Source organism: Sinocyclocheilus anshuiensis, unplaced genomic scaffold (assembly GCF_001515605.1).
Source record: "Sinocyclocheilus anshuiensis isolate Anshui unplaced genomic scaffold, SAMN03320099.WGS_v1.1 scaffold836, whole genome shotgun sequence".
In the NCBI taxonomy this organism is placed as follows: Eukaryota; Metazoa; Chordata; class Actinopteri; order Cypriniformes; family Cyprinidae; genus Sinocyclocheilus; species Sinocyclocheilus anshuiensis.
Genome location: NW_015551122.1, coordinates 923,219 through 936,006, shown reverse-complemented (window position 1 = coordinate 936,006; position 12,788 = coordinate 923,219). Strand labels below are relative to the sequence as shown.

Here is a 12,788-nt window from a genome sequence, read left to right as displayed (position 1 = left end):
TTCTGACCCACTTCAGGTCTTAAAGTCTCTATTAATGAGCTGACGAGTTAAATCGGGTGTGTTAGATGAGACGGTGCTGGACTGCTCCAGGACAGTTTTGAAAACCATTTCAGAGACATGTTCTTAAATGTGACGCATATAAAATATATTACATGCTTGCACAGTTTTAAGGCAGCTTTAATCGCCTTTTTTGGTAACTTCATGACTTAACTGACCACGGCATTGCATGCACGTAGTTTATTTCGTGCTTTGATATGAAAAGATACAGGCTACAGCACGTGCCGGCGCCTTTGTGTGTGCAATTGAAGAGCACGCACTGCGAGCACAGTACCGTTTCCACGTTCGCTTGACTCGTGCCTGGCGCTGAAGTGAAGTGGAGCGCGCGTCTGAAACGTCTCCTGTTCGGTCATTCTGTGACTGAATAAATGCACTTGTCAAGAGAAAGTGACAGAAGCAGCAGTTGTGAGTGGGGTGGCCAACCCTAGCCCCGCCCCTGCGTTAATTGCGTGAAATATTTTTTAACGCGTTAAACTGAAAAAATTAATCACCTGTGTTAACGAGCTAATTTTGACACCACTAGTTTATATATACATAATAAAAATACACATTACACACATTATGTAAACAAACTTTTTTTTGGATGCGATTAATCATTTGACAGCAGTAGTTCTAACACAACAAGGCTGTGAATGTTGACTGGTAGATGAGTTTACCTGCTGGGGTGAGCTGGCCTTTAGACAGGTCTTGTCAAACTAGGCAAGTTAGAAACAAATAAATATCATTCACATTTTTGTATTACCTCTCAGACCTGAGATTAGTTAAAACCGTTACACACCCTTTCATGGGTTTACCAGATCAGCGGCACCTAGCAGTGAACCGTTTGAAAACCTAAGTTTGAAACCGTATAACATAACACAAAGTCTCATTTGCTAAAATCACATGACTTGGCCTGATTTGAAACAAGAAATTAAGATTTCCAAGCTTCATGCAGTACCCATTACTAATAATTAGGGCTGGGTAAAAAATATCGATATCTCGATATTAATCGATATTTACCTCAGAAAAAAACATATTTGGTGACCATAAACTCATTAGTCAGATAGAAAAATAAACTGTAGAGAGGAGCATTTTGCAAAAATGTATGCACCATATAACATACTCATTATAATTTTTACTGTTCTTCAATGTTTAATTTATGATTTAAATCCATCAAGTTTTTATGACAGCCACCATTTAAATGTTTATATTTTAAAAAACTAATTGAAGTAGAAATATTATGTAATTGTAACTTTATTTTAAACAATATAATTTATTTTGTAATTTTAACTTCATTAAGTGAAATTTTAGCCGTTGTATAGCTTACAAATCAGTCAAATTTTAACCTTCAATATTATAGTAATGTAGTACCAAATGACTCGTGTATATTTTACAGCATTAGTTGAGAGATTTTTGTTTTTCCCTTGAGAAAATTTGGCATGTACTGTACCTGATATATATCCAAAATAATCGAAATCGAATCGAATTGGTAATCGAATCGAATCGCAAGCTTGTGAATGAGAATAGAATCGAATTGTGAAATTTGTGTCAAAACCCAGCCCTACTAATAATGCCTTGAAGTTTCAAAGAAATGTGTATTTTAGAGCGGGGATCTCCAGCCCTGCTCCTGGAGGCCTACTAACTGTCCTGCAGACTTAAGTTCCAGTCCTGCTCCAGCACATCTGCCTGTAATCATCAAGTAACCCTGAACACCTTGATCAGCTGGCTCAGGTGTGTTTGCATGGGATTGGAGCTGTAGGACGGCAGCTCTCCAGGAGCAGGGTTGGAGACCCCTGCTGTAGAGATATTGCTTTTACCTATTCTCAGCCAGATGTCTGCGGATTAGTTAGTATAGCCATTTAACAGGCCTGTTTTAGTCTATGGTGAGTGTAAGTTTTATTAATCGTCCCTTTTTGGTGTCTGTGCCACTTTTTCTGGTTTTCACCTTCTCTGTGGCTGTTTTTCCCCTCAGGCGACTGACTAAGGAGAACGTGAAGCCCTCAGGAAGGCAGATCGGAAAGTTAAGCCACAGTAACCCCACCATTCTCTTTGATTATGTGAGTATTTTATTGCTTGTGACGGCCATAATGGTCCGCTAGACTCATGACATGCTTTTACAGGGCTACTTTATAATCTGCAGTGTGCCATCAATTTCCATTGCTCCCAAGATTAAAAAGCTCAGACCAGTGGCCTAATGCCCAACATCAGAACGAGAGCATGAACACGAGGCTAAATTTAGGCTGTGTTAGTCAGCAGGCTAGTGGTAATCGCATTCATCTCCATCGAATGTAAGGAATTCATGCCTGGGCTGACAGATCTTCACGTGTGCCAGAAAGTTTTCATCAGGATGCTGCTTTCTGCTGGGTTCGTTCTGAATAAGTGGTGCAGAGTCTCGTTCTGCTGTCATCGTTCATGCTGCGCACGTCTTCAGCGATGAGAGACTCCACGAGTTTTGCTCTCATGCACTGACAAGAAAAGACTTGGAAGTGGCTGACGTCGGCAAGGCTTTGAGCTCATTAGCATTTCTGAAAAAATTCTGAAGATTCAGTGGTGAAATAAAAGACTGAGATGAGCTCTGATGAAGGCTGTGTTATTCAGTCGCTGAGGACTGTGCTTTTCTGACGCCTTTCCTCATTTTATGAGCGCCGAGAGAGAGAGGGGCCTCGGACTGAAGCTGCTGCCTCTGAACTCTGAACAAACACTCGCCACAGTTCAACATGAAATCAAAATTGATTCCGTTTCCTAGAATCAATGTCCCTGGGCTAATTGTACAGTGTATTCTACATGACCAGGGAAATATAATTATGCATCGACTAATATTGATTGCTGCAGTGATTATGTATGTTTGTAGATTGGTTCCCTTGACAAAAAAACAATTTTTATTTTGGCTTTTGGATTATTGCAATCTAAATCCAGTCACCAGATGTAAAAAGCAAAAAGAACTACACCACAGTCACATGACTTGAGCGTCACTACCAACACTCACCACCCTTTAAAATCTAACTTTGGAAAGTTTGAGTTAGAGTAGTTTGCAGGAGTGTGATTATAAACACAATGACTAGTTAGCATGTTCACTGATGTTGAATGTCCCTGACAACTTCTCTAGTCCCATTTAGTCACTTGTTAGCAACCAGCTTTTTAAAGACAATTAAAAGAAGAAAAAAAAACTCAAAGGGGGTGTTACTGATGTTGCCTATCTCGTGGTTTAGAATAAGATGTGAAAATAGCTTGATCTTGTGTTTTCAGACATTTAACCAAAAAGCCATTGACTTCAGGATGACAGAACCAGAAGTGCTAAAATGCATTTTTGCAGGCCAAAATAATCAAACAAATGAGTATTTCTAATAACCATTATTTAGAACCAATTTGTATTTAATGCATTACTTTTGTTTTGGTTTAATTTCACAGGGCCTTTGACAGGCTTGAAAACACATATTTTATAGCTTTAAGTGACTCATAAAAAGGGCAAATACGCTATAACTACAAGTTCAAAGGGTGATTGCACTGATAACATGTTTGGTCTTAAATTGACATGCCAATTTAGTGTCCAATGAGTGAACATTAAAAAGTCTTATTTATAGTGAAGTGGGTATGGCACATGTAAGCTCCGGCTTCAGGATAATGGTGAAAGCCCGCTGTAATGTTAGTAGGCGGTTTGAAGCAAGAGGCCGTCTCTTTTGTCTAGCCCTTGGCAGCACAGGGTGAATGAAGAGGAGATCTAATTGGTTTTCTGGAGTGGTCACCACTATTCCCGGAAAATTGAATTTGCCTGTGAAACAGCTGGGAGCCTCCGCTTCATTTTTTTTTTTTTTTTTTTTTTTTTTGTGGATCCAGTATTACAAACTGGATTTCTGATTAAGGAAAAATGCTTAAATATTGGAAACTTTTGGTAAAACTGATTATTGATTGATTGATCTCTATTACGGTTCCTCATACTTGAGGGCAGTGATTTTAACAAACCCTTAAACCTAAGAAATCTGCTTACCAATTACCCTAGCAACACCCTAGCAACCGCAGAGCAGCACTCTGGCAAGTGGAAGAGACGTTTACGCTGTCAAAAGCACCGCAGGAGTTTTAGCAGCGCTCACATAGTAGCGATAATCAGCTCTGTTAGAAATGGATGGTTATTTTTTATTTTATTTTTATCGGTATCTCTGATGATTTCAGACTGACATTAGAAGTTTGAATGACACACTTGGATTCTGATAGATTCATTAATATAATGCCGTTTTGCAAAGACACGATGATTGAAGCTTGAGGCAGTGAAATCTATATTTCACACCGGTCTGTTTAATTTTAAGAGTGGAAAATGGTATATAAAAATGTCTGCTTTTGGCACCAAAATCCGTTTTATCCTCAGGGGAATAAAACTAAACACGTATGTAGGAGGAGTGAGCTGTGAGTCACAGCAGAGGCCTCTATTGTTGGGTATATGTAATGGCGCTCTCTTTTCTTTCAGATTCTGTCTCAGATCCAGTGGTACGATAACCTCATAACTCCAGTGGTGGACTCTCTCAAATACCTCACCTCTCTCAACTATGATGTGCTGGCCTGTATCCTTTCAGACGGTTGTTATAATTACACTCCCACTGTATAATAATCTTCCCCCTCCGCTAATAACAGCTCTCACAGGAACTTGCTGATCTCCTCCAAAGTCCCGTAATGCGTGCGTGATTAAAATAGCATGTAATCGCTCACCTTGACTTCATCATCAACACTGAAGCTGACAGCTTTGTGTGTTTAAAATGAGGGAAAAAAGCATTTTCTGCAGAGGAAAATAGACTGTTAATTTTCTTTTGAACATGCCAAAACAATGTCTGACTGTATGAGTAATAGTCTGAACAGTGTCTGCCGCTTACAGCGGGAGTGTTATCTTTAAAGAGCGAGACGTGGTGCGTTTGAGCCCTTGACCGTGTGGGCAGATTGCATTATTGAAGCTTTAGCCAACCCAGAGAAAGAGAAGATGAAACACGATGACACCACCATTTCATCATGGCTGCAGAGTGAGTGCCGCGTTCCCTCTAAAACGCCTCTTCGGTGTGTCGAGATGCCGATTAAATTGAACTTCCGTCTGACATTCTTAATGGACGTTAAATGTCATTTCTTGAAATGGTTTGACCCTGCTGCTGGAGAGTGTCCGGAAAACAATTTGGAGCACAAATGCGTGACTTTCTTGACTCGCCCTCATTCAGATTCTAATGCTCATTCTTATGATAATATTTTCTTTCCCTAGGTCTCGCTAGTCTTTGCGGAGCGGTTTTCAGGAAATATCCCATCGAGTTAGCTGGTCTTCTGCAGTATGTGACCAACCAGCTGAAAGCAGGCAAGAGGTATGTTTGCTGTTCTTGAGTCCTGACCTGCTTTTTAAAGTGTCACTGTGGTGTTTTTAGCCCACGCTTCATTGCAACTGATCATGTTACTATACAAAATCACAGTATCTGGCATATGTAAACTTTTGAACAGGGTCCTTTTTTTTTTAATACATTCAGCTATTGTTTTGTCTTGTGGACTATATTCAAACTTCTGTTGAGTGAAATGGATTACTCGGGGCAATGCCCTGTTATTTTGTTAAAATGTAAACATTTTGCAAGCTGTATGTAAACCTATGACTGCAGCTATATATTTATTTTTTTCTTTTTTATATAATGTATCCACAATAAAAATGATCATTTATTTTGTCAAAGTGGTAAAGTTGTGAATGAAACGAGTGATTTTTATTTTTTCACTTTAAGGTTTTTGAAATAGATGTTTGTTATAAGTTTATTGCATAGAATATACCGAAGTGTAAACACCCCCAAAAATGGTTCAGACCGTCAGAGAATAAATAATTTTTTCAGCTTCTCAAGTTTTTACACTATGCAGATGCTCTTCCTCACAGAATCACTCAATTAGAAGGAAGAATTATTTTCAAATAGTGCTAGTGCTGAAGTCAACAGGATAAAATTCCTGTATTTTTTTTTCATAACCTCATATGTTGCTGAAAAACATTATTATTATATTTTTATTGTATTACGCATCTCTACTGCCCATTCTACTGACTATTGAAATAGTTTTGCACTCGGTGTTGCTATATATTCATGCGGACCTACAAGAAAATCTTCATTTAAAAGATTGTTTACAAAAAAAATAAAAATATTGCAAAGCATTCTTTTGACATTATTATCTTTTTATTTGATTACTTTTTTAATGCTAGGTTGAATTTTCTGTAGTCATTTTGTGTAGAGGACCTCTGGAATATGGCCAGTTCTCTAGCAGAAAAGTGACATTTTCAAACCCAAATTAGTTTGAAAATGAATTTTTATACTGCTGTTTTTCAAAACATACAGTATATATCCTTAAAGTACAAGAGTAGTTTTTTTTTTTTTAATACTTTTTGCAATTTTATGAATAAGTCAATATTTAACCCCTTCATTCCAAGTGTTCAGTATCTGGACAGATTAATTTTTGATTTTCTCGATGAATGGTGAGTATATTCAATGTTAGGACTTTTTATATACAGGACATTTTATACAGCAGTGTTAACATGTGCTGTGTTTGCAACACTGGTTCACTCTAGTCCAAATGCCCAATATATTTACTCTGCAGCAATTAACAATTAAATTGATGCATTTCTTTGGACTAAAGCAGTTGATCCCAGTGCTTGTCTGAGATTTCCCTGCACAGCTGTATGTGAGGCTGTTCTGCTTATGTGTAAGCAGCAGCGTTAATAAGGTGTGGGTTATCCTTCAACACTCCAGAGAGACGTGTGTAGGCAGGCAGTTAAAGCCCTCGCTGACAGACCAGAGAATTGACTAGCACTTACTCTGAAATCTGGACTGAGCTTCATACATGTGAATGGGCCTAATGCATGTTAGATCATGGATTTGACTGACGATGATGTTTTCAGTGAGGGGTGATTTCTTATTAAGTAGCTGAATTTTCTCTCAATGTAAAAACAATCAATCTGAGATGTTCTAGTTTTCCATTAGCATAGCAAAGTAGTCTTAATTTTGGCTGTGATTCACAACTGGTGTCTTGTGACCCAAAAATGGGTTGCAGGTTTGAAAAGGGTACACTAATAGCGTTGTGCTTTACCAACTAAAATATAATTGAAATTGGGGATCCAGTGCATTCAAACTAGAGCTGGATCCACCAGTCCATATTTGAGGATGTTCTCTAGGAACCACAGCTCTTTATTTAGTTTCCTTTATCCAGTGTCATCAAGCATGCAGAAATCCCCAAGAGCAGCTTTGGTTTTTATCGAGCTCTTTAATCATTCATGTGTCTTATGTTGTGCCAGTTTTGACCTGCTGATCCTGAAGGAGGTGGTGCAGAAGATGGCCGGAATTGAGATCACGGATGAAATGACTGTGGAGCAGCTGGAGGCCATGACAGGCGGAGAACAGCTCAAAGCGGAGGTACGCCACACATGTAGTCATAGTCATCATTCAGCAAAAAGCTAAAGCCATGTTTATGAATGTATGGATGCTATTGCGAAATATTAGGGCTGCAGCGATGTTTCAGGTGTCGAACGCTAGAAGTGTGCTTGTGTGGAAATCAAGTCTCCTGTTACGAGATATAGCTAGAGTTCATGTGTTACCCTGTTAGTCTGCAAACCAGCACTACTTAGCTGCTCAAACACGTACCAAGTTTATGTATTGCAGATGGTGTTTGCCTTAAAGGTGACATATCATGAAAATCTGACTTCTCCAGGTTTTAAGTGCTATAATCAGGTCTCTGGGGCATCTACCAACCAAGGAAGCGTCTGAGAAAACGAGCGCGTCTGATTTCACTCCCTTGGTGACATGGCAAAGGGGTCTCATTATAATATTACCACCCCTTAATCTGTAAGTTTCCACTCACGGCACCGTCATTTGATTTCACAAGCGACAACGGTGTACCAGCTCTAATGCCATGGTGAAAGTTTGAGCAAAACATGCTAACATTAACAATTTGTCTGCACAGACGATCACAGAACACTATTTAGATCTAAAATAAACATGCAATTTTTTTCCCAGCAGTTTACCTTCACAGACATAACCGACTGTTTTTGTAAACGTAAACTTGTGTGTGTGAATGAGAACTAGTTTAGTACTCACGTGCTGTGACGGCCGCTTTCTGTCCGTGTGCTTCGGATGTGTGAACTCAGAAAACCGTATATCAGAAGTTTAAACTCATATGGTTTAAACCGCATGATTTCAGCGCGATAAACATGATAATCAGAACCAAGACAGATGTTTTTAGCAGGTCCAAGATGTAATGGCGCAGCTCTATTCTGGAAAAGGGGGAAAGGAGCAGCAGCTCATTTGCAATTAAAGAGACAGGCCCGAAAAACAGCGTGTTTCTGCTTCCACTCAAAATAGGCATTTTCAAAATGATATAATAAATGATCTGTGGAGTATTTTAAGCTGAAACTTTACAGACACATTCTGGGGACACCAGAGACTTATATTACATATTGTAAAAAGGGGCATAATATGTCTCATTTAACAGTGCTTACTTGAAAACACTGAGGCAATTAAAGTGAGACCACATGGGACAGTAGGTGTTCATAATGAATCAATTCAGAAGTTACTTCACTTACTCGAGCACAAGAGACTGCTGAGTTCAGTCTGCGCAGCTTCTATATTGACCTGGTTGTGACTTTTGACTTGATCATGGCAGCTACGAGAACATTGCGTTTGTGTTTTTGTTGATTTCTTGTTGTTTGTGTGTGCAGGGTGGCTACTTTGGACAGATCAGGAACACTAAGAAGTCGTCTCAGCGTCTGAAGGATGCTCTTCTGGACCACGAGCAGCAGCTCATTTGCATTTAAAGAGACAGGCCCGAAAAACAGCGTGTTTCTGCTTCCACTCAAAATAGGCATTTTCAAAATGTTATAATAAATGATCTGTGGAGTATATTGAGCTGAAACTTTACAGACACATTCTGGGGACACCAGAGACTTATATTACATATTGTAAAAAGGGGCATAATATGTCTCATTTAACAGTGCTTACTTGAAAACACTGAGGCAATTAAAGTGAGACCACATGGGACAGTAGGTGTTCATAATGAATCAATTCAGAAGTTACTTCACTTACTCGAGCACAAGAGACTGCTGAGTTCAGTCTGCGCAGCTTCTATATTGACCTGGTTGTGACTTTTGACTTGATCATGGCAGCTACGAGAACATTGCGTTTGTGTTTTTGTTGATTTCTTGTTGTTTGTGTGTGCAGGGTGGCTACTTTGGACAGATCAGGAACACTAAGAAGTCGTCTCAGCGTCTGAAGGATGCTCTTCTGGACCACGAGCTGGCTTTACCGCTGTGTCTCCTGATGGCCCAGCAGAGGAACGGTGTGGTCTTCTCTGAGGGCGGGGAGAAGCATCTCAAACTCGTGGGGAAGCTTTATGATCAGGTATAATCAACTAACGAGCGGCTCTTGGTCTTGAAGCAGTGATGACTCAGATTCATGCGGTCCTCAACTCTGTCACTGTAGTTTCTAAAAAGAGTATAACTGCTAATTAAATGTGACAAGCAGCGGAACTCATGCAGTGGAGCCGATAATACATTCTTAAAAACTGTTTCCTTCAAGTTTGATGCTTGTTTACATTTCAGACAAAGTAAAATGGTGCCATGATATAGATAGACAGTCAGACTTTAGGGTTCTTTAGGGTTCAGGAAGAAACGGCATATAAAATCACAGATTTTAATGAGGTAAAGGCTGCCAATTAGGAAAGATCCACCTTTCGGATGAGAAAATGCATGTGTTAATGATGTTCATGGCTGAAAGGTCATGCAATAGAAGTTCTTCAACATAGCATGACTCTTCATCAGTGTCTTTCTCACATCAATGACATATGACAGCCTGTCTAAGTCAGCCAACTATTAAAGTAATAGTGCAAAGTGTCATTTACCCAAACTGGAATGATTTTTCTTTCCTTTGTGGAGTGAGTAATTTACCAGAATGTTCTCGCTGCTCTTTTCCATACAGCAGAAGCATATAGTGCCCAGAGGCCGTCAAGCTCCTGAAAGGACAAAAACACAATTGAAGTACTTCCTATGTCTCATGTACTACAGTCCTAGTCCTTTGAAGTCATACTAATAGCTTTTTGTGGGCGACAGATTAAAAAAATGTACTCCACAGAAATAATAATAATTAAAAAAAAATTTTTTAAATCTCAAAATTCTCAACTTATTTTCTTGCGATTCTGAGTTTGTATCTTGTAATTTTAAATTAATGTCTTACAGTTCTGAGGTGTTTTCCCCCCCACTTTTCCTTGTAATTGTAAGCTCATCTTTTAACACGCACCTAATTTCATGGATGAAAAGGATCTGTCTGTGCTGCAAAATGCATATTTTCTTTCAAGAATTGTTTTGGTACATTCCATTTTGTATTCCTTTTAATGTCAATCACAAAATGGATGTTTCTTTCACAAAAGTATATGTATACAAGACAGACTCTTTGATCCACAATATTAGGCAGGTCACCATGCCATCGAGAGCACTGGGAGAAATTCTGGTGATTTAGTGAACATTTTGGCCGGCTGCTTCACTCATTTTCATTAATTTACTTACTATTACTGTATATTGTTGCCTCCCTGATGCACCCAAGTGATTTCTGAATTCAGCATTCACGATTCAATTTATAATAAGTCATGAATCTGTTTTGACTTGCAATGCTTTGATTTGCCTAGGGTAGTACTGAGAAACAGTCAATATGGAATTACATTTTTGTCTTTTCCTTGCAAAAGGCTATTATTTGGCTTTGAACAAGTGAGAATGTACCATACAAATGATATGGACTAGTTTTTTTCTGATGGGCTTGACAGCCCGTGATCAGGGAAAAGAGCTGCGTGAACACTGCAAAAGTTTTTGGGTCAAACTGACTTTTTAATGAAGTCATTGAAAATGGCTGTTTCCCCAAAGTAAACCAAACTGAATGATTGAGTTTTGGAAACTTCATTGTTGCTGGTGTCGCAGTTTGGAAGTGAAAGTGGCCTGTATCAACCACTGAACTTCTGTGATTTTCATCCACCCACATACACTGGCAGTTTGCTTTTCATGTTCGGCAGCTGCGTAGCTCAATTACTCACTGGGTAATCCAATTGACTGTTTCCTCTCTCCCCCCGTGTTCTCTAGACATGTCGCAATTCACAGCAGATGGTGCTAAAAACTAACATCATCAGCTCCATTCTGTGTGGGATTACAAAATGATGCTGCTGGTCGATCCTTTTTTATTTTTGAATTTTCTTTTACTTTTTCTCTCAATGTCTCAAATTAGAGCCTTTAGCAAATAATTCCCTCTCGCGATGCCAAATTGTCTAAATAATTGCTCATGGTGTGAATGAGAAACACGCTTTTTCCTGACATCAGTGGGGAAGCTTTTAATTATTAATTTTGGCTCTTTTTTTTTTAAAACTCACTTTGCAGGAAGTTGTGCACTGCAATCAGCAGAATGTGTTGGGCTCCTGTGCCTGGCTATCACCGCCTCTGATGCACCACAGAGATTGATTGACTCATCTCACAGACTAAATATGCATTCAGCATGATTGCATGATTTATGCATAAGCACCCTGAAAAATATTAGAGCAACTTAATTTTATAAATTTGCTTTATTTTGCATGGTCAATACGTCTTTTGGCATGCTTGCCATTTAATATATCCTAGTGTTTTATATTTTGTTAGTGATGTTTGCTAGGACAAGTGTGACTATTATTGCTCAGAATGAAGATTTGTGATTTGAACAAACTCCATAATCCAAATATTGCACTTAACTTGTCCTGCATCGTTTGTGCTATAGACAATGAATGGTTCCTAAATTCATGTGGATTACTGAAGAGAGGTGATCAGGCTTCTCACCTAGCAGATGACTCTAGTCTAGTCAAGTCAAGTCACCTTTATTTATATAGCACTTTTAACAATACAGATTGTCAAAGCAACTTTTTCAGTATTAAAGGGGTGGTTGATTGCGATTTCACTTTTTTTAACGTTAGTGTGTAATGTTGCTGTTTGAGCATAAACAATATCTGCAAAGTTACGAAGCTGAAAGTTCAATGCAAAAGGAGATATCGTCTTTTAAAATTCTGGCAGATTAATGCCTACAAAAACGGCTGGTAAGGACTACAACGAATTACTTCCCGGGTTCGTGACATCACAAACCCAGATAAACCCCGCCCCCGGGAACACGAAGCAAAGGGGGCGAGGCCATGCTGCGCTGCTTTAGAGAAGAGGAAGAGAAAACTAGAGGTGCACGTAAAAATCTGTTCATATATGAATCACAATTCTGTCTTCTAACGATTCGAATGGATTCACAAGTTTCAAAATCAATGTTCTAAAGCAGCGATTCTTAATACTGCTCCTCACGTCGCCTGCTCGGCACACGCTCTGCATCTCTGGTGCACGTAAAAATCTATTCATATATGAATCGCGATTCTGTCTTCTAACGATTCGAATGGATTCACAAGTTTCAAAATCAATGTTCTAAAGCAGCGATTCTTAATACTGCTCCTCACGTCGCCTGCTCGGCACACGCTCTGCATCTCTCGCTCTCTCTCTCTCTCTCTCATAGCTATGAGAAGCATTATACATGGACACGCATGCGGTTGCTGTACTGTATTAAAGCTTTAATCAGGATAAAACCGTATATTAAAAGCTAACATAAGCAGTAGCATTTACAAATAACATATCTAAAAGTATGAGACAACAACAAACAAACAACATAGGCCTACCATTAAAAGCTGTGCTTGCACAGGTTCTGCACGATCCTCTTCAATAATATCCTCTGCTTCTC

The 12,788-nt window shown here is 39.1% G+C and overlaps 1 protein-coding gene across 1 annotated transcript in view; it reads left to right on the top strand.

Annotated features, from left to right (window-relative positions):
* Positions 1 to 12,788, top strand: part of LOC107663081 (THO complex subunit 2-like) — a 100,323-nt gene that overhangs the window by 43,464 nt on the left and 44,071 nt on the right. Inside the window, exons 16-21 of the mRNA XM_016453233.1 lie at positions 2,009 to 2,093; positions 4,496 to 4,589; positions 4,959 to 5,039; positions 5,270 to 5,366; positions 7,316 to 7,433; positions 9,234 to 9,413. Coding sequence (XP_016308719.1) covers positions 2,009 to 2,093; positions 4,496 to 4,589; positions 4,959 to 5,039; positions 5,270 to 5,366; positions 7,316 to 7,433; positions 9,234 to 9,413 — 655 coding nt within the window. The remainder of the gene's footprint in view (positions 1 to 2,008; positions 2,094 to 4,495; positions 4,590 to 4,958; positions 5,040 to 5,269; positions 5,367 to 7,315; positions 7,434 to 9,233; positions 9,414 to 12,788) is intronic.